The sequence below is a fragment of the Zonotrichia albicollis genome, chromosome 2, assembly GCF_047830755.1.
Source record: "Zonotrichia albicollis isolate bZonAlb1 chromosome 2, bZonAlb1.hap1, whole genome shotgun sequence".
NCBI classification, from domain to species: domain Eukaryota; kingdom Metazoa; phylum Chordata; class Aves; order Passeriformes; family Passerellidae; genus Zonotrichia; species Zonotrichia albicollis.
The window spans coordinates 96,873,494-96,901,203 of record NC_133820.1 but is presented as its reverse complement, the minus strand read 5'-3'; the positions used below and the strand labels follow the sequence as shown (position 1 = coordinate 96,901,203).

General features: G+C 37.2%; 1 protein-coding gene across 3 annotated transcripts in view; it reads right to left on the bottom strand.

Annotated features, from left to right (window-relative positions):
- HERC2 (HECT and RLD domain containing E3 ubiquitin protein ligase 2) overlaps positions 1-27,710 on the bottom strand; it is a 99,923-nt gene that overhangs the window by 25,026 nt on the left and 47,187 nt on the right. For all 3 annotated transcript variants that reach the window (XM_074535744.1, XM_074535746.1, XM_074535745.1), the window contains exons 32-66: positions 27,229-27,402; positions 27,002-27,138; positions 26,772-26,923; positions 26,161-26,352; positions 25,143-25,330; positions 23,703-23,895; positions 22,921-23,103; positions 22,190-22,374; positions 20,416-20,563; positions 20,127-20,323; positions 19,664-19,894; positions 18,863-18,998; positions 18,173-18,316; positions 16,631-16,773; positions 16,158-16,425; positions 15,856-15,998; positions 14,354-14,452; positions 14,086-14,254; positions 13,847-13,972; positions 13,130-13,238; positions 12,855-12,994; positions 11,233-11,423; positions 10,031-10,136; positions 9,772-9,863; positions 9,056-9,231; positions 8,503-8,614; positions 7,605-7,686; positions 7,363-7,506; positions 6,697-6,787; positions 5,087-5,264; positions 4,582-4,663; positions 4,328-4,499; positions 2,297-2,441; positions 1,416-1,641; positions 520-691 (exon numbers count right to left, since the gene is read on the bottom strand). In XM_074535744.1, coding sequence (XP_074391845.1) covers positions 520-691; positions 1,416-1,641; positions 2,297-2,441; positions 4,328-4,499; positions 4,582-4,663; positions 5,087-5,264; positions 6,697-6,787; positions 7,363-7,506; positions 7,605-7,686; positions 8,503-8,614; positions 9,056-9,231; positions 9,772-9,863; positions 10,031-10,136; positions 11,233-11,423; positions 12,855-12,994; positions 13,130-13,238; positions 13,847-13,972; positions 14,086-14,254; positions 14,354-14,452; positions 15,856-15,998; positions 16,158-16,425; positions 16,631-16,773; positions 18,173-18,316; positions 18,863-18,998; positions 19,664-19,894; positions 20,127-20,323; positions 20,416-20,563; positions 22,190-22,374; positions 22,921-23,103; positions 23,703-23,895; positions 25,143-25,330; positions 26,161-26,352; positions 26,772-26,923; positions 27,002-27,138; positions 27,229-27,402 — 5,426 coding nt within the window. The remainder of the gene's footprint in view (positions 1-519; positions 692-1,415; positions 1,642-2,296; positions 2,442-4,327; positions 4,500-4,581; positions 4,664-5,086; positions 5,265-6,696; positions 6,788-7,362; positions 7,507-7,604; positions 7,687-8,502; positions 8,615-9,055; positions 9,232-9,771; positions 9,864-10,030; positions 10,137-11,232; positions 11,424-12,854; positions 12,995-13,129; positions 13,239-13,846; positions 13,973-14,085; positions 14,255-14,353; positions 14,453-15,855; positions 15,999-16,157; positions 16,426-16,630; positions 16,774-18,172; positions 18,317-18,862; positions 18,999-19,663; positions 19,895-20,126; positions 20,324-20,415; positions 20,564-22,189; positions 22,375-22,920; positions 23,104-23,702; positions 23,896-25,142; positions 25,331-26,160; positions 26,353-26,771; positions 26,924-27,001; positions 27,139-27,228; positions 27,403-27,710) is intronic.

Genomic DNA, 27,710 nt, shown 5'->3' with positions numbered 1-27,710 from the left:
AGGATGGATTAACATAAACCTCATTATACTCCCATGTTGAACTTGAAAACTTTTATTAGCCTGTCTTAACAAGGTAAGTTTTCCAAGCTGTAGAATCTAGAGGGTAGTTCATTGTTATTCTCCCTTGGGCCTGACGCTTCAATGTTTAACATGAGTTTCTCTTTATAAATTTTAGCACAAATACTCTGTTCTCTACTAAGAATGATGGCACTGCAAAGTTTTATTTTTATTTCCACTCTGCCCTCTACTGCTTCCTCCCTATCATCCATCATGATTTTCTTACACGGCTTCTACATTATATACTTGAGCATTTCTGAATGAAAGATTTTTTCCCCAGGCAATAAAAACTTCTTTAAACATAACAACATAAAGCTAACATCAACATCAAAAGAAAAGTTAGATGAAGCTTAGGCCCATCCTGAGGAGTTAAAACAATTTATACCTGATTCAAAAGTCCCTAATAGATGGTAAGCTACATCATCCTTTGTTCAGCAACAGAAAGAATGTTCCCATGCCTACCTGGCATACATGATCTGTAATGCTATCAGTATGTGAGACAATGCGTGCTGTTTGGCAACGTTTCCATCAAGTGACAGGAGAATCTTAGCAAGGGAAGGGCGATTGGGCTTGGAACTGTTGGCCCCACTGATTTTGTTACTGGCAGCAGAAGAATCTGCATCTGAAGGAACACCTAAAAAGAGGAAGGGGGAAGGAGAAGGTAAGCACTTTTTAATGGTATAATACAAAAAAAGGCATGGTTTATCTAATTTCTTGTTAAATCAGAAGAGATGAGTGAAACTAACCCTACAGGATATTCTTAAACTGCAGTGCCTACAGTTACAATATTAACGTCAATACTGTGGCTTTCCAACAAGGGCTTTCATAAAATAAAGCTTGTTACTCACTTTTGAGGATTAAGGCAATAACAGACAGAAATATTTTAGTGATCAGCGCTTAAAACAAGTTTTACTTACACAAACATTCTGAAATAAGAATATTTATTAGGTACAAATTGCTTTGGTAATGAAAAAGTTTAATTTGCAAGATGTTTGATGCTTTCATATTCAACACAAAACACTGCTGTTTTGACTTCCTAATTCTTAACTCACTTACCTTAGAAACAAGAGGTAATGCATAGGATTAATACTAGTGTAACATTCATCTATCATTACCTCCATAAAGAGAAACTCCTTAGGGTGTTTGAGGAAGCATGTTGCATTTTAATTTAAAAATTCCACTTCCATGAAGAGTTTTGGTTGGCCACTTTTTTTTTACCAGAGACGCATTTGTTGTTTTGTGATTTTTTTTTTCTAAACCATTTTCTTTTGCACTCTTCTATCACCTACTAAACCACACACAAAACAAACACACCAATGGCAGTAAAGGAAAAACAGTGTAAGGAAACAAATACCAACCAAGATAAGAAGCACCTAAAGGGTCCCTTGCTGTCTGGAAAAGCACTGGCTCATGAACAGATGGTGTAGCTACATCCACTGTTGTCCATGCCACACTGTGGGAAGACCCACAGGCAACCCGAGTGATCTTCTGGCCTTCCAAGCCCTGGACAAGAGTGGGTTTTCTATTCACTGTGGTAGTTCCATTGCCTTGTTGCCCATGGTCATTGTCACCCCAAGCATAAACCTGCCAGGAAAAATGTCCATGTATTACTTGGCTTCACTGTTTATCTCAATTTAGTGCTTTCTTAAAAACTCCTAAAAAGAATGTTTGTGATTTCTGCTAGTAACCTAGGACACTTTCGACAATCTTTTGTGACATTTCTCCTCTACATTAGATAATGCAGGCATTATCATACAGTAAAAGAAAAAAAAAATCAAAGCAGCACTTTATTAGAGAATTCATAAATCATCACCAAATTATAATTGATCAGTTGATTCCTAAATGACTCAGTGTTCACAGCAAGTTAGAAGAATTAATTGCCTAGTAATTGCATTGGAGACCTGAAACAATATTATGATAAAGCTGAAAAATCTGTCCAGAATACGATGACTGCTGCTGCTTTTCCAGAATAAGAAGAAGAAAACTGATCATGAGATAATACAAGGAAAACACTACAGAAGCCACTATAACAAAAATATTTTAACTCCAGTACTAATATTTTAAATACCAATACTTTTTAAATCACAATTTGCTTTTAAAAGTCTGGCATAAATATAAGCACAAGAAATAAAATTAGGAATTTTTATTTCATTTAATCAGCACCAGTACTGTTATAGTTCCCTTCCTGAACAGCTCCTTCCTTTCTGCATGGGGGAAAGGAGGGTGGCACACAACATACCTGTCCAGTGTCAGTCACTGCCAGACAGTGGAGGGCTCCCACAGCCACGTGCACAATCTTTTTGCCCCTCAGTCCTTCCACGACCTGCGGCTTTCGCACATGCACGTCGGTGCCATGGCCTAGCCTGAAGTAATCACCCTTACCCCTGCAACAGACAGCAAATGCAGCACTCAGAACAACTGGACTGTTTGCACACTCCTCTTCAATGCAGGTTCCCAACTGAATACACTTCATTTATCACTGCCTGAAACACACACGCCAACTAAAAAATGCTTCAAAACTGAATTCCATAGGCATAAGAATGAGGATAACTGCAGTTCTACAACACTGTAGCTTCTCACCTCAATACAGAAGAGCATGATTATGACTCTTTTTATATGCAAAGCAACTGGTATTACATTTAATTTCCTCTACTGCAATTATAAACACTTCCAAAATTCACGTGGTTTGATAAGACTTGGGCATATCTAACTACGGAGGATAAACCTTAAAACAACAGAACTTTTAACTTAAGTCTGCTCCCATGGAACTAAACTGCTCACAGGAAACTAAAATGTTTTGAGAACTGAAGGTTTTTTTCCCATTGTTGGAAACCTCCATATAGATTCTGAGGTCTCCCTAATTTAAATTCATCCAAAATTGTTATACACAAATGGCACTAAAAAACCAATAGCATACACAAAAGTAAACACCTTAAAATGCTTCCACCAAGAATATCAGTAAAGAAGAAAAAAACCCTGATATTTCTTCCACTATGTTTTTAGTAACCACTCACTCGGTTCTTTTGCTTACCACCCATTTTTCTGAAGAAAAGTTATATTATGCTAGAGAGAAATATGCTATAGAGTACTGTTATGTACCTATAGACAAAACCCAGAAACCATGATTTTTTTCCTCAAACCATTAAAAAATTCAAGAAGAATTAAAGTTTAAAAGCAATTCAGCTGAAACAGACCCAAAAATCTTCTTGTAGACCTGTAATGTCATGAAATAGCTATGGATTTATGACTAGATGTAGCAGTGTTGAGAAAAACTAGGGCAAGGAAGGAACAAACAAGAATTCTGGCATGAGTTTTTTAAAAAAAATTGTCAAATTATCTTTCTTCTTTCTCCTTTTGTCACTATGAAAAAAAATTAGACGGAGAGCAATTTCTAGTGGCCACTCTGAAAACAACACCTCCGTTAAAAACTTCTCTTCCTTTTAACAGAAGTAGCAACTTATAAAAATGAAAGTTTTGAGGATTTCTCTCTATGTTATTCAGGAACTGCTGACAACACAACAAAAATGATTGGTTTAAGTCTGCTTAGTTTTGATATACATCAAATAGGTCACAGTCTTATTACACAAGGATGGGGAAAGACCTTGATCTGATTAGTGCCCTAAAGTTGACCTGCCATGCAGTAAGCTCTCAGATTTTACAAAAAGGTTTATAAATTCAAAAAGGCAGATTTGTGTTCAAAACAAAGCAGAAGCAAGCAGGCAAAAAGGAGAAAAATAAAACCATATCTGAGTAGCTCTCAGTGATCATCTCATAGCAATTCTTGCTCCAAGGCATCATTACTGACAATTCAGGGGCCTTCTGAGCAACAACAAGGTGTTGCTGTGCTCCTGTGTTCCCAAGGAAGTTCTTCCCATCTGCTCTGATTTTCAGCTTACTTCCTTACTCTCCTGTGTCTTTACTCTTTCAAGTCTCTCCTTTAGCTGTAGGTTTCATAGTCCAAGCTATGTCTCCCAAGTTTTCTTTTTTCCTCTCCACTCTCAACATTCCTTCACGTGTCTCACAGTGGCCAAGAGAAGAAATGATCTTCCCTTTCTGCCTCTAATTCAATAGGAGCCAGGCATTCTAACAGAGTACAGCAAACAGGAAAGCATGCTACAATGTTAGAGTGATTGAATGGATGCAGCTCACCTGGAAGAGCTGCCAGTTTAAAAGAAAAAGCACAGAGGTAAGGCACAAATGGAGTCAAAAAAGCATTAAATACAGCATAGAGCAACTGCTTGGTAGATACTTCCTTGCAAATGTAACATACCATGTCCACACCACTCCTGACTTTGTCAGTGCCAACGAGAACTGTGCACCACACTCGATCTGACAAACGCCCTGGCCGTTCAGCCTTTCGATGTTCTGAGGAATGTTGCATCCTTCACTTCCTCCTCGGCCCAGTTTTCCAAAATCACCATCACCCCAAGAAAACACCAAACCTAACAAACATCAAATTGCAGGTCAAACAATGATCACAGTATTCCCACATGCTAGAAAGCTTCTGGAACAAGATACTCCTACCTTCATCTGTCAAAGCAAGGGTCTGAGCATCTCTGCTTCCACATGCAACCTGAATGACTCGGTGGCCAAGAAGCACTTTAACCTACCAAACAGAAGGAGTAAGAGAGAAGTTTTCAAATAAATTGTGTTTTAAAACTTTATAAACATATCTAAGGTCTTATGACTCATCTCAGTCATTGTGCCCAGCCTGAGCAAAGAACCACCCAGCCATGTCCAGAATCCAACACTGGTACATGGCAGCTTCCAGCTATGCATCAAAGTAGATGCCGGACATGAATGCTGAAAGCAGCAGTTGCCAACACTTTGCAAAAAAGAGACTGGATCTTTTTGATTTTTCTGAAATAGCTTTACTTTCACCTGAAGTATGGACACCAAAACCTAATTCAGATCACTCCAAAACAATGCCTTCATACAGCCTCCATGTTTTTTGTTACTTTAGCTTCATGCTGCTGTCATTTATTTAACACGTTTGCATTTCATCAGAAACAGGAAACATTGATTTTACCATCTTAGGCTTCAGCTGTGTGGTATTATCTCCATGTCCTAGTCTTCCATACTCTCCAAGACCCCAGGTATACAGTTCCCCACTGGAGGTAATAGCAGCACTGTGGGAGCTGCCACAGGCAATATCACGGATGCGTTTGGTTTTCAATGCTTCAATCAGCCTGGGTTTATCACAGTTCCTGGAGAAAAAGAACAACAAACCCATTGTGTTAATCAAAAAATAGCCACACAATATACTCTAACTCTTGCAATACCAACTCTGTAATAACTAACAACAATCTCAAGATAAAGTAACATGCAACACTCTGATTCCAAGATATAATTTTTAGCAGCAGCATAAATCTAAAGTTTACACTATTTAAATGGACTTCAAATTTTATTTAAAGAATATTTTATGTATATGCTGCCAAACTTAGGTGAGAAATTCAAAATGTCAATAGAATCAATCAATTAAACAGCACATAACAGAAAGCGTAAACCAATTCCTGTCACTGCCCAAAGTTGAGTGAGTTATTAGCAGTGTACACACAGTAAGATTAAGAGATGACATTCCCATCCCAACTTTGCTCTTGACAACAGAGAAATCAAAACTAGAATTTAGTTTTTAGTTGGACTTCTTTGTGAGTACTGCTAACATTTATTCTTCATGTGGTTACAGTGTTCTCTTACTTCCAAAAAAGGATTCAACTCAAGATTTCCTAATATTGGCGTACCAGAACCACTAATAAGATTCTACAAAATTATGCATGCCCTCTGCAAATATTTCTACTATGAAATGCCCATGAGTTCCAAATCTCACTTTCAATAAAATTACATAAAATATGAGACATTTGAGCAATAAACAGTAATACTGGTCTCATCTGGACTTCCCTTTCCATTAGTCTGACCAAGCCTTATAAAAATTTATTTCCTGTAATATATTAATAATCTGATTTAATTTTTTATGTATTATGGGCAGGCCTTCAAAATATATCAGAATGACAAAAGTATTTACCAATGGGCTTTTTTTTATCAGGGTTTTTTCTTTCAAAACACTGTTCTGTGGGTACATATAAAGTAAAATCTTAGAAAATTCAAATTTTGTTAAAGCTGTCCTGTGGAAGATTAAACTACCATTACTAAAAAGTGGAAGAAGTTTATTTCTGCCTAACAAGTTCACAGTCTGTGAACTGAAGTCTAAAGAAAGGGCTACAAAATGACAGCTTAAGTTATAAACTGTTACAGCTCAGGAATACAAAATTGCTATGGTTTCACTCCTCAAGGCACTTCTGAAAACCATCCCTTAAAAAAGTAAACAAAAACTGTATGTCCAAAAGTATGGAATTTCATCAGGGAAATTTGAAAATACTAGTCAAGACTTTATCTATCTTTCTAAGTATTATATTAATTTAATGTCTCCTCCTTTCTAAATGGCTGAAGCCTGCTACAAATGCTGCACCATAAATTGGAATATCCTGTGGGGGGGGAAAAAGTCCTCTTAGAAAACATTTTTTTATTTCTACTGTATTTTTAATATGGTAGAAATTGTTGTTGTTGTCAATAGTGGTGGTCAGCTGTGCTGTAACATTCAACACGAATCTACTGAAATACAGACAATTTTGGTGTCCTCACATTCTACTGAAGTGACCAAGTTTTCCATCATCTCCTTCACCCCACGAAAACACCTTTCCATCAACAGTCAATGCCATAGCATGCCGGCCACCTGAAATTGTAAACATACATTTACATTTCTGAGCTTTCAAGCAGGCAGCAGGTCTTAGCAACAATTTAACATTGCTGTTCTTCTACAATGCAACTGTATGAGCATTTCAGCTCCATAGACATTACTTATTTTCTTTGGAGCTTTTATGTGATTTAATTTAAAATCAAAAATTTTTGTGACAGTAGGTCTCCTGACACATTTTAAAACAAAAAGCCACCAAACCAATAATCACTCAATTTACTGTTTTCAGAGCTGCAAGAAAAAATAATGAGAAAAACAAACCCACCATCTGGAAATATTAAAAATGAAAACACCTTCTTTCAACCAAATGGAAACACCAAAGTTACCTTCCAGCAAATAAGAAAACTTGTATGGTCTAAATTCACAGAATTTAATAACAGAACCATTAGATTTAATCTGACATAGTATACAACAGACAGAGTTCAATAACCTGTATTTATTTTAAAAAAAAAATCTGATATGCTAGGGCATCACAGCACCCAAGAAAACTGCAAAGGAACTATTTTCAGGTTTAATGTCACATTTATGTATATAAGGACAGCAATAGTGAGTACCTGAGTGAACAGCCACCTTCTTTACCACATAGTTGCTGAGAGCTGTAATCTGGCGGGGAATAGGAACAGTTCCACTGGATATTCCCAAACCCAGCCTTCCATTTGTGGCTTCGCCACAGGCATACACTTTACCCTCTACAGTCACTAAAATGAAGAAAAAAGTTCAAAACACCATTAGTGTTTCACAATTCAGAATCTGCTTCTGCCCTTAAATAATAACATTTATTTTAAACTTATGTTACCTGCAAAAAGGCTTTTGGATCCTCCAGCTACTTGCACAACATTCAAGGCAGACAGGGTTTCAGAAAAGGAAGGGACTTTTATCTAGAGCAGGCAGGAAATAGAAGCCATTACAATTCACATCAACATTTTACACTCTAAACAGAAGAGCTCTTAAGTGATAAACCAGTTAATCTAACAGGTACTTTCAGATGCTTCACCCATGCCAATTAATATTACACCAGGCAAAGGACAAAAATCAATTAAAAATTTTAATACTGAAACTATGATAAATATAAAACCTGATAAAAAATTAAAAGTCATATAAACAAGGATTTTCTTTTAGTAAAGTTTTCTTCAGAAAACTGAAGAATCCAGGAAAGGTTAACTTTTTGATTCTTCAAGGTACTCTATGGATACAATATTATACTTTGACAACATCAACAGAAGAAATGCTCTGAACATAATTTTTAGAAGAATGAATGACATTTCAAATTGATAAGCACTTGGGATCTCTCTCATCTTGTATTATATTAAAACTACATGTAAATGGCTGCACACTGGGCTGAAGTTCCTATTGTGCAATTGCCAGATATAAGTAATACATAGGAAAGTTCACCAGAAGTTTTATTTTATGTGTGCAGACTCAATAGGAACAGAACATGTCAAGTGTTAGACAATTTTTAAACCATTAGTTCATTATGATATAAAACACTGAGCAGCTGCTGAAAATCAAGCCAGATTTCAGACTACCAACCAAAATGCAAATTTTCTCCAATTTTTCCACCCAGCAGACATCTACATGTTTTAACACTAAAAAGCTATCAAAACCTAATCTTTGTAGCTAATTTTAAGTTGTGTAACTCATACATTTTATTTTTCACTGTTTCTCTCTAGTACTTAAATGTGAAAATAACCTACCTTGGAACCTTTCAGCCCTCCCAATTGGTCTTTGTCATTCAGTCCCCAAACAAAAACTTTGGTTCTTATTGTAGCTGCTGATTCAAGCCCAGCTGCCTTCTTTCTAACAAGACTGAATATATTGAGAAAAGAAAACAGGGTCAGTTTAGCATGCTGTAGCATAGGCACCTTTTTATAGTATTTACTGGTTTTTACAGTTGGGAACAGTTTCAAGACAAACTGCACTACCACAGTTGGAGGGGGAAATAAAAGAAAATCAAGTATCAAATATAAGCACATCAAGCTTTTAGCTCAGTTTCCAACCCTAAGTATACACCAAAAGGGAATGAGTCATACAAAATGTTACACCTCACCAGTGTGATCATCTCAAGAGAACTTGTTTGTTGAGAAAGGATTCACTTACAACTCCAATAAACTAAGACACTGATTTCTCTTTACTACCATTCAACCTAATTAATGTGTTCTTCCTCCAATCATCTCCAGAATTATAGGAATATATAGACACTAAGGTTTTTTACCATTTCCCCCTGCCTTCACACCTGCTGTTACCTACCTCCCAGTGTTAGCTTTATCATCATCCTCTTCCTCATTATCAGAAGCCAGGAAAGGGACTGCAGCCAAATCTTCATCCTCAGCACGTATACGTCCCAGTATGCTGAGACCATGTATTTTGCAATCAATGCCAGAGCTTCTGCACTGCTTGATTGCAATCTCAATGTATCTGTGGTACTAACAAGAAAAATACTCTGTTAACATCTTTTGGGTTCTATGTAACTTCATAAAACATAGGAAAGAATTAGATCTTTTGCTTGACTTTGTCACTTTAAGAAAATGAATCTGTCAATTTAAATGCTTGTCTCTTCAGCTCTAAATAATTCATGCTTTATCATTAGCATATGGCCTCATTCATATAAAAAATTTCACTCCCTATCTCAGAAAATTCATTATGCATTTCTCCTTGTTGTTGTTAGAAAAGATCAGAACTGCTATCCAAAATTATCCCCAACATTTAAGTTTATTGGAATGTCTTACTGGTTCTCAGGTACATCAATTTACATAAACACCCCTAAAATATCTCTTCTAGTGTTACTTTGTGATTATGGGAAAACTTTTTAGAATAATTAACTTCACTAGCTTGCCAGAAATACTGTCAAGAGTAAAAATAAAATATCAGGCTTTAATGATCACAACAATACTTTTCAGTCATCTCTTGCAGCACAATATTTTTCTGTTGTACACAAGAGTAATTCTCACACAAACTTCACTTACTTCAGTACAATCACTGAGTAGAGGCACTGTGGTGTCTGTAGGATTTATATTGATTGTCTTTAGCTCTATAAGGTTATTTAAGGAATTACCCCCTAGAAAAGAAAACACAGAATGAAAAACTTTTTAGGATATAACTTTTTAGGTGTTTGTTTCACATACAGGCATCTGTGTAACAGATGACTGTCAACAAAAACCAGATAAATACCTGCTGTTGGGTGCAAAAAAATTTTTTTTGACTTCTTAGAGAACATACACATACCTGAAACTACAACTAAGGAGGGCATGTAGCTGCTGTCTGCAGGGTCCACTATCATCTTTAGTCTGTGAACAAGAACATCTGGAAAAATCTCCAAGCGAATCCAGTGCTAGTGGAAACACAGAATTTCATGTTTAAATAGTATTGTTATGACCACCATATGATTAACAAGAATATATATGTGATGTTTTTGAAGAAAGAATGGGAAACATCTCTGAATGGTACGCAACAGCTGCAATATATGGCAGCTGGCCAAAGGGAAATGACCTTGTGAACTTCTTGTTTGTCCAATGTCCAATTACAAGAGAAACAGTTGTAGCAAACAATTTATTTCAGCCAAGACCAACACCACTGAGAACACAGAAAGCACAGTACCAATGGAGTTTAAGTAATGGGACATAATGCAACTAGTAGGTTACAGTCTGTAGAAAACCTGGAGTAAGAGTACTTAGGCATACTCTCAGCATGGCCATCAACAGAGCATCAAAACACACTGGAGAGATGCCCAGCTGCACATCCTGGTACCTAGGCTGGTCACAAAGCACTGCTGCAGGCCAATGAAACTGATAAACCATAAACTAAGGAACACCACATTTTTTAAGTTATCTCGCTGCAGGAGTCAAATGTACATTAAGTAACTTTGTCAAAGACACCAAACCACAAGAAGCTGTTGACTCCATCCAAGGCAGAGAGCCCTTGATAGACCAGAGGGCTGCATAACCAACAATTGTATAAAATTTAACCAGGGCAAGTGTGGCATTCTCCATCTGGGATGGGGTAATCCTGCTTATACTAACACTCTGGGGGATGAGGCTGGAGACTGGCCCCACTGAAAGACTGCTGGGGGTTCCAGTGGATGAACAGCTGCACACAGGTCACCAGTGTGCACTCACAGAAAGCCAACTGAATCCTGGGCTGCATCTAAAGAGCTGTGACCAGCAGGTCAAGGGAGGGGATTCTCTCTCTCTGCTCCTGTGAGATCCCAACTGGAGTGCTGCAACCAGCTCTGGGGTCCTCAGCACAAAAACCCCTCATGGGCCTGAGAGACTGGATCAGAAGAGGGTCACAAAAGCAATAACAGAGATGGACCACCTCTCCTACAAAGACAGGCTGAGAGAGTTGGTGCTGCTCATTCTGGAGAAGGGAAGGCTCTGGGGAGATCCTTTTAAGCATGAAGTATAAAAGCATTTAGAGCTTAAAGTTACCTTTCCTTGTGAACCAGAAGACTGCCAGCACTGCTCACTACCATCAATGAGACGGGAAGCCTGATTCACAGAGGAGGAGACATTCAAATTCTTGACTATCCTTGACCAATCATCCAGTAACATCCCCCGCTGGCTACTGTGCCGTCTCTTCAGCTGCTTTCCAGAACGCCCACTGAACACGGGAGACTGACCTGCAGGGTTAAGTGACACATTTAACATGCACCTCGCAAAGAAAATTGCTCCTCTGAAACCCATAAGCAGGGTGAAAGGCAATGTAAGAAATTTTGGAGATGTAGGGGTACCCATTTTGAGTATGTAGGCTGCATTTAGGACACAGGCACAGATCACATTAGCATGTTGATGCTATGTAGTACACTACACTGGTGCTTAAAGAGTGCAGCTCCTTTTTTTAAAGAAGTTTTAACTTTCTAAGTTCTTGACTAGACAGCTACTTGACAAGGTCTTTCCCTTTAAAACAAATCAGATTAAAAATTATGATGATATGCAATCCAAAATATAGGCCACAGCACACCAGTTTTTTACACCACTACAGCATATGAAAAACCACAACTAAACCTCAACAAAAATCCCCTACTAAAGAATAGAAATAGAAAAGTTGGAACACTGGAAAATTCAAAGTTCCAGAAGAAGGTGGTTTAGTGAGACGTGGATTTCCTCCCTGCAAAACCTTACTTCTACTACCCTTCAGTGATTTTGTAGCATTTAGAAATTTTGGTGAAGAGAATATTTTAACTTCTCTGCCCTACAGCACAGGGCAAGGGGAAGGATTACAGATTCACACCATTCTAGTTGCACAGCTCTATCAGCTGACTTATTAAATGAATATCTTTCTTGCCCACACAACCCATGTTCACAATCTCCAGGTGGGAATCAGGTTTGTTCATTTTTCAAAACAATTACACTGGCAATGTGTAAACAGAAAGAAATTTGGTCCAGAAGTCAGCATCATCCTGCAAATACCAGGGATAAGATTAATTGTTAGACAGGTGGATGGAAAAGAAGTAAAACAAAACATCAGGTAAGTTTTGCATAACAAAGCAAAGCCCCAAATTCTTGGAGCTAAAATGGTTGTACCTGTTCTTGCCCTAAAAAAAAAAGTCTGATTATGAGTCTTTCAAAAGGCTTCCCTTTCCCACTACTCTCCTCTGGAGCCTCCACATCACAGAGGAAATGAGGCAACAGCCATCACACACCAACAGGAAAAACAGCTGAAGAGCAACTGAGGCATAAGAAGACATCTTAGGTATTTCCAGCTGCCCCTGGCACCATGAGGATTCTATTCATCTACATGTAGGCTGACAGCAAAAGGCAGGATGATTAGAAAATTACACAGTTTATTCTTGGTGTAAGTGAAAATGCCATTCTGACATGTAGAGTTACTGTCATATAGACATTTTTTAACACCACAGAAAAGGTTTAGGGGTTAATGTTTGTTGTAGTCCATCACATGCAATTGTAGCAATGCCATAAATGTTTTATTGTCCAGGGGGTCAATATGAACACTAAGTTCATCATATTAAGTAGCTGAAATTTAAAACCATTTTTTCCAAAACAACTTAAATCATTTTAAATTAATCTAAGAGACACACAGCAAAACTTACCTGGTTCATTTATTCTGCCAAAAGTATGCCGGGTGTTATGCTTCCTGGTTTTAAAACATGTTTCACAAAAGTCAAAATCATCACAATTTCTGCATTTGAATCTAGGCCCATTGATAGGAAACATCTGACAGCCATCACACCTGATTTGACAAGAGAAGAAGAAGTCTATATAACTACGGTACAAATTACTTGTTAATGAGACAAGATAACAGAATCAAGACAATAAGATATAGAATAACCCCTACACACTAAGATAAAAGTAAATAATCACTTACGTGACTCCAGGATGAATGCTGGGAACCAATTCCATTTCTGACAACAAGCCAGTCCAGTGTGACTGCTGAGGAAAGTCTACAATAACATCTTTTCCATTGGCACTAAAGGCTGTGACAAAAACATGGAGAAAACACAAGGTGTTGCAAATCTCTACAAAATGAAGCCGAAAGTCCTTAGAGCAGTATTCCATTTCAATTCTTCTACTCTGATTTATTTTTTTTAGAAGCAGTTCCCAAGCAAGCACATAATTCTAAGCACAGATACAGTATGAGCAAAATCTGTACCTCCTCAAAGAACCAGTGTTCCACAGATTACTTCAACTACATCCCTTACAGCCTGACACAAGTGCATCCCACTTTCTCCTGGCTTCCTTATGAAGCTCTCAAGCTACAATTACTTCTTAAAGGAAAATCATTTGTGGTTCATCCAAAGTGTAAATGAGAACTACAACAGGAAGCTGCACAGATGCCTAAAGACTTTTACTGTGTGCAAATGAAGTTGCTCAAAAGCAGATGGACAGGCTAACAAAATGGGCTGCCACAGAGCACATGTCTATGAACTCACCACAGACTTCAAATGCATTCTACATTCTCTATCATCATACAATACTCCACAAAACAGTGGGATTTTTAAGCGTTTCTAGAAGAAAGCCTGCATGCTCTTGAGCTTCTTACCTCCCCATGCCCCATGCTGAATACACACTGAATACACATTACCTTTGACGATGCCCACACTTCGGTGAGTGACTGATCCCCACTTGTATTTGGGTGTGGTGACGGAGCTTTTCACACGCACTTTGTCACCTATCTTGATATGGGAGGCAGAGCTCTGGGGCGGGAATCCTAGCAGATGCAAGAATAAATGGATTGTGAGTGGGGTTTCCCCCTCCAAAACTACATCTACCTTAGTCTACCATTCACTTTTTCAGTTAGAAAGCAGTCAGAAGTGAACTCACCTAAAAGCTCAACGTGGATATATCTGACCCAGTAAGTACCACCCTTTTGTTGCCAATCACACTGCACGTTCAGGTCATGCAATCCATCTCGATCCAATTTAATAACTTTGCCTACATCTCCTTCACAAACTTCCTCATAGGTTCTGCAGCACCTAACCATCATGCCCACCTAGGGAAAAAGGACAATAGATAGAATGCAATAGATCTTTAAAAGCTTTAGTACTAAGAGCAAAGCAGTTTCTATGTTGCTTTTGATCATCATACTTACCTGAATATTCTCCCTAACATAGACAGCATAGTCATCATTGCTTAAGAAATCAGCTCGTTTCTTATAGGTCTGGCTCTCTGTTACAACAGCACCACTTGACTGGAAAAAAAATCCAAAATAAATATGAAACAATTACACAATTTGTTTTCAACTCAGATAAATAAAATTGTTGGCAAAGACTGAAGATAACCCAAGAAAAATAAGCCCTTACAATATCCCAGCTCCATGCCAGAATGGGAAAAAACTTCAACAGGTTCAACTCACAGTAAGGATAACATTTACAATCTACTTGATTTTAAATTAAAATTTACTTTCCAAAATTACTTATCAAGGAACACAGATGCAAATTTTCAAAATGTTTGAAGGAAGCTGCAAATTGCTTTTATGAAGCGTGATTGTCAAGGAAAATCAGAACAGGGAGGATTTGTCACTACTCGAATTAACCTTGGAGATACACATTCACATTCCACTTCTTAGGACGTTTGTTGGGAGAGGAAAAAAAAAAAAGTGGTAAATGGTAATGTCTAACCTAAAGTTTAGTAACTTTTCTTTAGATAGAACAATGAGATTTAAAGTACTCCTTTAGAAAAACACGCTAAAAAATTTAATTGTATTCATTAATTTTTTTTTTCCAGATCTGATTAGGTTAATTTTTTTTTAAGAGAACTACTACATTCCACCTGTAAGGACAATTTTCAGAGAACTTTGTTCTGTTTTGAGGATTAAATGGTTTTTTTTCATAAAAGACACTATATAGCAGTTTTTCACTGCAATCCTGATAAAGATAGCAAAAGCTATTAATTTCAAATTAATTTCCTTCAAAATATAATGCATTAATTTAAATTACAAAATCCCACATGTGAATGAAAACTCAACATAAGTCCTTCAAGGATAAACAGAAATATGAAATCCATTTAATTTTATTGACAAGTCCTTTTTTGAAAGAGTTCTTGAAAGTCAACAGAAGACTAACACAAATTCACATTAAAGCTATCACACTCAATAGGCACTGTAATGGTAATTTTACCATTCGTAAGTAGAAAAAGTTTTTGTAAGGAAAAGGCTAATATTATTTAATAGACTTTTTTTGCCATTTATTCCCTAGTTCTTAAGTCCGTCCTTTCAGGTAACATATGTTTGTTTTTCAGACCAAGGGAAAGGAGAAGAGAGAACTCCTTCACCAATATTACACTACAACATCAACTATTTTTATAGAAACTAAGACCATCTATCAGGGATATTTGGAACTACCACCTCCATGGTGAAACATCTACCTGCATTCTACTCTCTCCTGTGCTAACTCACAAAGTATTTATGGATTATTCTCAGTTGTTTTATGTCATGGCTTAGAAACACAGGGCAAGCATGATCCTTGTTACTGTTCTGAAAGCATGGGACAGCAGGTTGTCCTTGTACTCTTGTCATTTTCCCAAAAAGGGAAGAATTACAAAATTTGCAGCTAGCTACCTAGCATAATTTAGGTTTACTAAGTTAATACTCACAACAGGACAAGCAGCTTCAGCTTCTTCCACTTCTTCTGCTATTTCCTCATCTGAATATTCATCAGAGATAGTATCAGCATCAGAAAGATCCGTGATTTGAACATCAGGGTGATCCAACAACCAGCCAACTAGGGCTTCCACTCCTAACACAGAAAACAAACTCAGCTTGTCTCCAAGGGATTCTCTGACATTGTTAAGATTGTATTCTAAAAAAAGATAACTTCTCCCTCCTAAGTACTCTTTTAATCAGCTTACAACTCTTCTTTTCCTTCTAATATTATTGATTTTACTAAACAAAATACCTGGTAATCCAGAAGCACTTCCAGAGGTTCCCGACAGAGATTTTAGTGCAAATTCTATGTTTTTCCTAGGAAAGCCCATTTCCATAAGCTGAACTACAATGGGGAGGGGTGGAATTGGAGACTGCTTGCGTTTCTTCACTTTTGTGGGTCGGATATGTTGCACTGTGATGGGTGTTGTAGCTTCACTAGAGCTGCAGTCTTCAAACAGTGGAGTTGAAGGATGTGTAGACTCTACAGCCAGATACTGGCACACTGCCAAAGCAGCAGCCTAGAGGAGAACAAATCAGTCAGTCCAAGCAAAACAAGAATATTTTGTACCTCCGTGTGTGTGAACATGCATGCTTTAAACATTATTTGCCCAAAAGGGTTCAGAGTCACTTCTTTTTTAAACCTATAGTTTAATAAGTTTCAACTGGAATGCAGATTACACAGAGTTATTTCTCAGGTTACTTGGCAGAAAACACAGACTCTACCTCAAGCTCCTGTTTGTCAAATATGGCTTTCACAGGTGATGGCTGTGTAGCAGCTGACAAAAGCTGCTGCAAAAGGATCATGGGAGGCTGAGGTCCTTCAGGAGACATATCTCCTATGTCTGGAGAGGCAGCTGCTCCATCCTCTTAAAGAAAAACATTATTTTAACCAAAACCATGTAACACAGTTAATCAATCAGAAGATTTATTCTAGGGTTTATTGTTATTTCTCATATATTTCTTCTCTAAAGATACAATGCATTTAAGATTAGGCCATTTGTACCACAATCTCTGGACAAAAAAAGCAAGTACATACAAAATTTATAAATAAACAATATATTTATTAAAATACACCTAAGACAGGTCTAACAGAAACTATTCAGTGGACAGTGAATTTACACCTTGTATCTTTTGACACCTTTTTTTTGCAATAAGACTATTAGCTAGAGATACTTCCAGGATAAACGACTTGATACAGACAACCAAGAACTTTAGTGACCCCAAAAGTTGCTTCCTGGATTTCCTTCAAAATATAATGCATTAATTTTAGGAGTTATTTTCCCTATAATGTACCTCTTGGGAAGAGATCCCTTTAGGTATCTTTGTCCCTTCAAAATAGGATAATTTTATTGAACCAACTTGCTCACAGTTCTGCACCTTTAATATTTAATTTTGTATTGCTGTTGGCATAAACATTCATGTTTCCTAAATCTTTACTGTGATTACCACATGAAAATGTTCTCTCGTCACTATGCAATAATAAAAAAGTTAATAGTCCTCAACATATGTTGTTCAGGTTAAAATAAGTGTTACTTTTTTTTCCCCCTTTAAAAATGATGGTAAGAGTGAAATGCTGTTCCATTCCTAAAAAAACCCTGTAGATTCTCTGTTGACTTAAAATCTGGCTGGTGACAAAAATATGGATATTTTTTCTGGGATTTAAGACAAATATATTATTATATTTAAAGATACTGCATATTCACAAATACCCAAGGAATTAATGCATACTCCAAAGGCATTAATAACTATCTCAAAAGCTGATATAGTTATTGTATTTATTTTTATATGTAGAATGCAGGTAGAAGAAACAATTCAAATTATTAGAACTACAGCTCCTTTAACTCTTAATATTATGATTAAGAAATTATATTTCTATACTTGTTTCACTGGAAGCTGAAAGATATTTGAAGTAAAATCAATAGCCAATTTTAACTTTTGAAGCAGAAAAATAAAACCACTGCAAAAAGTATTAAGTATTTTAAAATTACTTACAAAGTTTACCAACTATAGAAGACCTACAAATTTAGCTAACTCCAGTACTTAGAGCTTCAAACACTTGATGACGTTCTTGATTTTCAAAACTTAAGTTAAAAAGTCAAAATCTTTTTAACACAGAAGCTTAAAACACGCAAGAATTTTAATTTTTCATCTTTACAGAGCAAACTGAATTTCTACCGTCCAACTGCCACTAGCAAGGGTTATGGCCACATACTCTATCTACCATCTAAACAAAGACCAGCACAGTCAGGTAGCACTCCAGAATACCTGCAGGATTTGATGCACACTCCTGAACAGCTGGCTGAGATAAGATCTGCCTGAGTGTATCCTGGTGAGAAAGCAGAGCTCGTCCAGCTTTTAGTATGTACAGCTTCAACTGCTGGCACCGCAGCAGATCCAGATCAACTTGACCTAGCAGAAACATAAAGCAGCCATTAGTGCTAGAAATCTCTGGTATTAGGGAAGAAGGATTATCATTCACACAACCACAGCCCAAACATCAGTTTACATCTTAACTCACTGTGCACTGCTCACATGAGTCAGTTTAAACAGCACATGGATCAAAAGTCTGCACACATTGTATGACTCATGGTGTTAAAAATACTGCCTTCCTACTTTTCACAACCTGGACAATCATACAGCTGATTTATAACACAGCCAGTGCAGCCAGATCTGGTATTACTTGGATCTGGTATTTTAAACAACTCAGTGTAGTAAGATCAGCCCCAAACCTTATTTATTTTTTCCCATCAAAGATATTTCACTTATAGTGCAGAGCAATTCACCATTTAGCTAGATTTGTCTCTTAAGTGCCTGTTATCCAGTGCTCAATAACAAAACAGGTGAGATTCCAGGACACCCTTTTCCTTATCTATGTTTGCTGATACTAGTATTTTTCTCAGAGCATATTCGTCTACTTCCAAAGAAAACAAACAGCAAAAAAGCCCCCAACTGTACCTGAAAGACCTTGATTGGGAGACTTCATTCTTTGTTTTTCTATTTTACTTCCAGCCAAATTTACTAGCTGAGCCCAAATGGATAGCATAGGTTCAGTGAAAGGCAAGTTGTTCACATTGAAAGCCACAACTGGAAGCTAGACAGTGGGAGAAGAATCAGACCAAAAACTAACAAAAAAACAGGTAAGCATTTTCCTAAAATCTCACAGAGTCACTAAAAAGTTTCAATGGTTATTAATTGTGGAAGACAGAAAGTAGCATTTGTCTTACTGCTCTTAACCAGGAAAAACTAGAGGGGATTTCTATTCCCTACACAGCTCCTAAGCCTGTATTTGCACCACACAATTGCAGGCCTTCTTGGTGAGAAAGCAGAGTCAGAACAAGAAAGAACTCCAGACTCTGAAGCAGACCAAGCACTTGGCCTGTGCTTTCACTAAAGTCATATCAACCAAATCAAGATTCAATTGCGAATACCCAAGACTTTTTAAGATGAATTAGCAAATCAAGTTAAATAGAAAGCTCCTCTCATCTAAGAGCTATAAAACACATTACAATAACTTGGGATTTAACATCAAACCAAACAACTCCAGCTGAAATCCCCCTTCTTTTCACCTTCCCAGAAAATGAGGATGGGATTTAAAGGTCCTAAGAGGTTTGCATGAGGACCATCTTAGACATCCATCCAGAGCATTGTGTGTGCTGAATGTCAGTGTATTTAGCCAATGAAGAACTAATGTTTTCTTTGGTCCACATCAGAGTTTTATACCTTCCCAGTGCTGAAGCCTTAGTAAAACACACTCACTGGTTTCAGTTGATTCAAAGGGCACACTCTGCACGTCCGCATGTCGTAAAACTGCACAGTGATTTTCCCTTTCGGGGTGATGCGTGTCACCGTGCCTTCTCCAAATTCATCATGAACTACTTGTCCACCCAGCCTCAAGCGACTGTCTATGCCACCAATCACAGCCAAGACTGCCATCAGAGCTCCCACCTCTGGATTCTCAGTGTCAGGGAAATAGTCATCCAACACAGCCTAACAAAGAACAATAACATTTAACTGTAGGGAGAAAACACACCCTTCTATCTGCTTTAAAATACAAAGTTAATCACACATATTTCAACTTAAAAATTACAACACAAATATATAAAAAAGTAGAAAAATGGTTTCAATATTAAGCTTAATATTGTTTACAAAGATTTAGTATTTATAATTTCAAAATAAATATTGCTATAAAAATGAGCTTATTTTAAAACGTGGAAACTACCCCTTCTGACTGTTTTCCTGCAAAGATGTGGGTGATGGAGGTTAGCTGAGAGTTGATGTACTTGTTTATGAGTCCATTCCACTGGCTGAGCGAATGCAGCGTCCTCAGCAGTGCCACTATCTCTTCTGCTAAAGTACTACTATGAGTGGCAGTTAGAGATGCTTGGGGCCTGGCCTTTCTCCTCCTCAGAGTAGATTCTGCAAAGACAAAGCAGTGGCAGAACAGTTATCAGTTTAGTGCACACACTTCCCATACAGAAAAACAAGCCACGGAGGGAAAATTCCTCTACCTCTGAGTAGTGGGATATCCGAAGAACAAGTACTAAGCAGGCTCCCTAAAAATCCAAACAGTTTTTCCACAAGAAATTTCATGTCTCTTGACCTTTCATTTTTATCCCAGGATGGAAGTACTGCTTTCAATAAATGTACAGCAAGGATCTAAAAATAGAAAAAAAATAGTGTTATTCTAGTCTATGTCACCAAATACTAAAGAAGCTCTCAAACATATTAAGTACAGAAGAATGATGTTTTTAAAAATCTGCTTTCCTTTGTAGTTCTTTTTACAATGCTGATTTCTTTTGTGCTGTGGAAATTACAGAGCTACTGATCTTGAGTTTTCTAAGGGATATTTTAAAATAAGCGGATACAGTTCAGAGCCAGTAACAATTTTACTGGCACATTATATTAGTGAACCAATCCCTTAGGACATGAGACGCACAGTGAGAAACAAATAGGAAAAATAGGAATACAGAAAGGGAAAGTGTTCAGACTGCAGACACTGAAATTAGTACTAAGATGTACTTCAGAATGACAGTTTCCAAGTGCTCTGCAAAGAAGTTATAACAGTTAAAATTCATCAGATATAAAGTTGAATGGTGGAAGGCAGGCAACAGCAGCCACAGTGACACTTAGAAGAAGCCTCTGTGAAACCAGGGCCTCCAACACAGTACAGAAGGAACAGGCTGGCATCTCTGAACCCAGACACCCAGTGCAGGACTGACAAGGAACAGGGGAAGGTGCAGCACTGCAGTATCAAAGAGCAGAGGGGGCTGCATATTTTGAATAGGAGCAGTTGAGGTTTTGAGCTTCCTCATCTTCCACCCAGAAGACCAATACAAGTGACTAACAGCAAAGATAACTCTCCTCTTGCCAACTTCTGCCAATAACATGTCTTTCTAGAATGTGAAGGTCTCATCTTTTTGCTGTTCTTCAGTTGGTACATGAAGTACATGAGGAATGGTGACTTCTCTTGAGTATTCCCTGAACAGATGACTCTACTGCACTAAGTCCAGGATGATAACAGAAATCTCACCATACTAAAAATACTGGCAAGAATTTACTGCAAGATCACACAAAAATGAACAGGCCTTTATGATACAAGGCTTTAGTTAACAAATGTTGATTAGCTTATCAAGGAAAAGAATAAGATGATCTTTTGATCCCCAAGCCTTAAAATTTGGCAGTTATTCCATTAAAAAAATTCTTTTCAGTCTCATGTAAAAGGCACTAATAAGATGCTAAGGAACAGCAGAAGAGGGAAAAAAAGAGATAAAAAAACAAAAGAAGAAATTAGAAAAGGAGAAAGATTCCAAGGGAAATACAATACCAAAATAAGATGCAAAGATGTAGCTTCTTAAGAGAGACTGTAATTTAAATAATATTAACAGTTTCTAATGGAAATAGGCCAGTACACAATACATAATTTGGTAACTTTAAAGGAAACGTAACTTTTTCCTAACCATATACTTGTTATTCTTTCATTTATTCAACTTGTAGGAAATATTATATGGGAGTTCCTGAAGCACAGTTCTGGAACACTATTTTGACCTTTCTTTCAACAGAACAAGGGAGTCCATAGTATCCTGAAGGCTCAAAACTCAAGAGACGTAAATTTAAAACACTAATTCCTAAATATGAAGAAAATGTTATCTTTTTCATAACTAACTAAAATCTGATTTATGGACACCTCACAGCTGTTTTGTAAAATATACCTTTCTTTTTAAGAAAAACTAAAGTTTTCTAATGTTATTGGCTATTGAAGTAATTTGGAAATGCACACATTACCTGTCTCTGTAGTGAAGCAGCAGTGAAAGATTCATGCCCCTCAACAATTTTCATTAGCAAAGTTATCCACTGAGAGGTACTCAGAGTGCTGCACATCTGAGGCATGAGTGCTATGCTTCGAATGAATCCCAACGTGCACCAACTCCTATGTTGTTCTTTGTAAACTAATTTATTTGGCAAGGAAGCTAAAAACAAAAAGATATATACATGTAACAGTTGACTTTTTCACCAGCTATGTAGTTCTCTATATGCTACACTGGACCTTATTGGACAAATCAGAACACCAAGCTGTTTCACTGTCTTTATGTGAACTGTTAATTTCAATTTTAGAGCCTGTAATTAATTTTATAAAATAAACCTTTAAAACAATTCTCATGATTACACTGTTTCCTCATTTCAAAGTAGCAAACAGCATTACTTCTGAATTTACATGAAAGCTACAAAAAGGAGTATGACACACCTAGTCATACTGTTGTTGCCAAACACAAAAAGATTGCTAATAAATTGTCTAAGTCAACAATTCACATCTCATGCACTTCTTCTGCTTTTACTGTTTATATTCTAAGAATGCACAGGACCACTTATATTACCTTTAAAAATTAAGATTTTAAAAGCTCTGAAAATGCATTTTCCAGCCATTGGCCTTAAAAGGATTAAAAACTAGTAAGAAAAGATTTACAAACTTACAAGACAAGCACACAGCTCAGTTAGAGTGCTGCTATGTAATATACCTGATTTATCTATTGTCCCGCTCTCCACAAGCATGCGGAGCAGCCCACACAAAGTCCGAGTAGCATCGCTCTGCATGACTTCAGCATGGACACCAGCAGAGAGACACAGAGTCTGCAACAGGTTCACAGTGCTGGTCAGCATCATGGAAGTAGGGTGGAGATTCCTTTCAACTTGCTCTCCTTCTGAAGGGGGACACAAAAGGCAAAGGAATACATTAATACTGAGTTACTTTATTTCAAAAAGGTTCTCAAAGAAACATTTGGTGAATGATTTGTCATAAATAGTTTCTCTGAGATGATCTGACATGAAGATTCCTTATTGCCAACTCCTAAGCAGTGCAAAATATAAACAAGGTATTTTGCACATATATTTTCAAGTTTTTTTCCAGCAGTACCCAGCTGAAAGGCATTCCAAAGTATTGCCAAGAATAGGGAAACACTCTGACTAAATGTCTAAGTAGACCATATATAAAGCCCCCTTCAGAATGCTATTAACATATGTTAAAATATATACCTCCAGGTATTTGTAACTATTTCAACCGAACAATATTATTTCCCCTGACCCATGAATACGCAACAATGGGACAACATCTTGCATATCTTCCTTTTTCACAGTAAAGTTATATTAAGGAAGATTCTGGTCAGAAGTGCATTCATTCACCTATTAAATGAATCTTCTTTGATGAAGCACTTGCTCCTGTGAAAAAACTATTTTATATTACAAGATATCAATTTTAAAATTCAATAAAACTGTGTCTCCACATTCATATATTGTTTTTTACCAGAATCATCCTCAGTGTCTGAATCCTCTGTTGTGGGCTGTGTTGCAGGTGGTGGCTCAGCTAGCTTGAGATCATATTTTCCCTCCTTTCCCATTCTGTAAGAATTTGTACTTCCAGTATCCCACTGCACTCTAATCCAGCCATCTTCTCCCAATTCTCCAATCACACGACCCAAACCTGGTGTGGGTCCATCCTGACAGAAGAGACAGGTTCAAGTTACTCAATCAATAACATGAATTCATACCAAAATTTCATAAAATAATAATGCAATTGCTCCTTTTTGCTGCTAACCCAATGATTGGGCAGTAAACATTCAATAGGGTTTCAAAAAGCAAACATGAACTTAAAAAGCATTTCACAATTTTCAAAAGAATCACCCCAGTAAGCTGCATATTTGGACACTCATCGTTTTTAATATGTCCTACATAAATAGAAGCTATGTACTATATAGTTGGAAATGGATACTATTATAGTGTAGTTTTAAATTCAGTTCCTTCAGGAGAAAAGGATGCACACCAAGACCCTCTGATGAAGGTCAGAGAGCCCCTACTGTTGCCTCAGTACATGGAGGAGGACCAAAGCGTTTATTCTACCTCTTCTGTCAAGTATAAATTCTGACAGAAGGTAACTGAGACCCTCATTGAGCCCTTTTATTGACTTAGGCACTCCTCAGGATACAGATGAAGGGAAACATGGGATGTGTAATAATGCACATATGGCCAAAGTGACCAAACCCCACCTACAACATGACTGTTACATCCCATGGGGACAAAATTTACAGTATAAAAAAGAGTGGCTTTGGGAAAATTCTGCCTGCTCAAGATCTGTCAGCAGACTACATCTCTCTTCTTTTCCCAAAGAGAAGCCTTTATGTGAGCTTTGCATCTCCAACAGCATTGGGAATATTAATTTACATACATACATACATATATATATATGTGTGTGTGCGTGTGTATATATACATATATATATAGTGCTATTAGATTTCTTGCTATACTTTGTGTCACAACACATGCTAACACTCTGCAGTTAGTGCAATTAACAATCCTGAGCCTGTTTTCCTGGTGCTTCAATTAACCACACTACTTGTGAGTTGGGATGATGCAAGTCCTTACTGAATCCATCAGACCTACAGAACTGCACTGGGAAGCTGCACGATTTGTGCTTCTGTGCTCATGCAAGTTCTCCTCCAAACTCAGACTTACAATGCTAGACTGGGCTACAATCAGAATTCAAGCCCAGCTGCAACCAGCTCCTCTGATCTCTGAGGACCAGCTGGAATGCAAGGTTTATTTTCTGTTAAATTCCCATACCCTTAATTCAACATTTTTGGAAAGTAAAATGCCTTTAAGTTTGATGGACCAGAAACTTCACAGACAGTCGACTGAACAGAGACCTTAGATAATAACACACCCAAAACCTGTATGAAAGAAGTTGTACCTGATCACCCCATTTCCAGTCCACCCCTCTGACCACTCTGGTACCAATTTTCATCATGGCTGCCAGCTCTGGTCCAGAAACAGGGAGCTGAACAGGTGTAGTTTCCTTTCTTGACTCCTCCAGGACTGTGGCAGAAGCCCCATGAGAAGAGGCAATCATATCCTCTTCAATATTATCAGAACTGGGTCCTAACAAGGAAAAAAACACAAAAGAGGTTTTATCCAGCAACACATGTATATATGTACCTTTGTCACATGTAAACCTACAGGCACATAAACTCTGTAATATAAAAGCAGTAACAAACAGGAAAGCTGACTAGCAGGTGATAAGTCAAATGACCTTTTAGAAAACTGGGGTGTAATAGTTTTGAATGCACAGAAATTGAAATACTTAATTTTGAATGAAAAAACAAGTGACAAGTAAAAGACATTAATAATGATGACTCAATTAGCTCAATGGTTCTACAAACAGAATTTTTCTGAAAAACTTTTGGTGCACGCTTCAGTTAAACACAAGTTACAGGAACAAATGTTTGCTATTATATAAGAAAACAGAAAAACCACAGCAATTTGAATCATAACAAAACACACCAGAGAACTTGTATAGCAGAACAAAGAAAGCTTCAAGCTTAAATATGCAGACTGGGAACATTTTTCATATGTAGAATAAATGAAACAGAGAGTAGAAAGTAGGCAGTTTCTACTACTTTAATTTTAAATTTTCTGGTTTTAATTTAGTTGCAACAGTTCCACCAAAACTACACATTAACTGAAATTTTAAAAGAGGATGGCCAAAGCAAACACCGAATAATAAATAAAAGATTTAATAAAGACTGCAATTAAATTAACCTCCTTCTCAATCAAGCTTGCAGAGGTGGCTTTTGTATCAGGGTAAAGGTAAATAGCATTAAGCACTATCTTCATGCAGCAAGGTGATTCTGTAATTTGGGTACATCATCAGGTAGAAAACACAGGGGATCTGTAAAGCAAATGCTTTCTCTAAGAAAGAAGAACTGTACCTATCAGCCGCAGTGTGGTCTGTGTCAAGGCCAGCATGCCAGAATTGAGGAGCAGGCTCAGGGTATTTGCACCATGCTGCAGGGTCAACATGTTCAGCATGACCAGCAGAAAACGTGCTTGGGGAATGGTTCCAAGACTTGGTCCTGCTGGATTCTCATTAGTAATGGTTTGAAGAGGAACAGGCTGCAGACCTAGTTCCAACATAATATAAACAGCAAAGTCAGCTAGCATTTGGGAGCTACAATAAAATAGGTCATAGATTTGTTTGATTGATGGTTTAAATCACTTTTTATTCCCTGCTTGGCTTTGAGAACTTAAAAGCAGAAGTTCCAAGAAACCGACTAATTTGTATTATAATGCTAAAATGTTACTAATGAGTAATCAATCACCTGTTGCTGGGAAATCAGCAATATACTCAAATACTGAGAAGTGAGTTAACACCTCATGGTGGGAAGGTAGGAACAACACACAGAAACAAATGCAAAGTAATTCTCAACACAAAGCAAGGGAATTGATTTCAACATCCCAATTATCAGGAATTAAAACAAATGCAACAATATTAATGTAAATCAATTTTCTCCACAGAAAACAGCAAGGAAATGAGATTCACCTAGCTCTTTAAACTTTGCATTAGCATCCAGCAGGATGTTCCGGACATTCTGAATAGCCCAGGCGTACAACTTCCCAAAAGTCACTTCCAGCAACATTCTGTTAAACGGCGGGATCAGATCAACGTCCTTCAGGCAGTCAGTGAGAGGCTCCCTTCAAAGAAAAACAACAAAAATAAGTATTGTTCTCTCATTAAAGAATTGTGGAAGCAAAAGTAACAAGAAGTTTTACCCTATATTGGCTCCTTCTGGGATAAGCCTCTGCCATCCACAGAACATGGCATATTGCACAGATGGGAGCAAAAAATTTTTAGCTGACAATTTCAGAATAGTGTCTATTCCCTCCAGACGAACTTCTGCTCTTTCCAACTGTCAAAGGGAAAAAAAAAATTGTCATGCTTATGTAAATTGCTAATAACTGTCAGAATTATGTAATTGGCACATTTTTGTTCATGTCACCTGTTTTAATAAACATTTTCTCATTTTTTCTACATCCACTGGCTCTTCTTTAAGTGCAAATTCAACAATGGTGTTAAGGAGGGCAGATTGCGGATACAAGCCTTGAACATTTTGCTTCAGCCATTTGTATTTGTGGACACCTGTAACTGTACTCAAAATTGGCTGCCATTTATCCTGCAAAACAAGAAGGTAGTATGTTAAAATTTTTTAAACAACTTGAAATTCCTGAAAATGTAAGTTATTTCATGCAAAACGATTTCCAAATTTAAAATACAGGGGGGACCTGGGGGGAAAACGAAAAGTTCTCAAAAGTCAGGAAAGAACTTAGTATTATTTTAATCATTATCACTTTTACTATTACTACATAAAATTTCAAATGCCTTAATGTTCAGAAAAAGAGGAAGTAACCCACCACAACATTTTATTTTGAAATGAAGCTTTAGCTAAGATTATCAATAATTTAAAAATCAGAGAAGGTATAT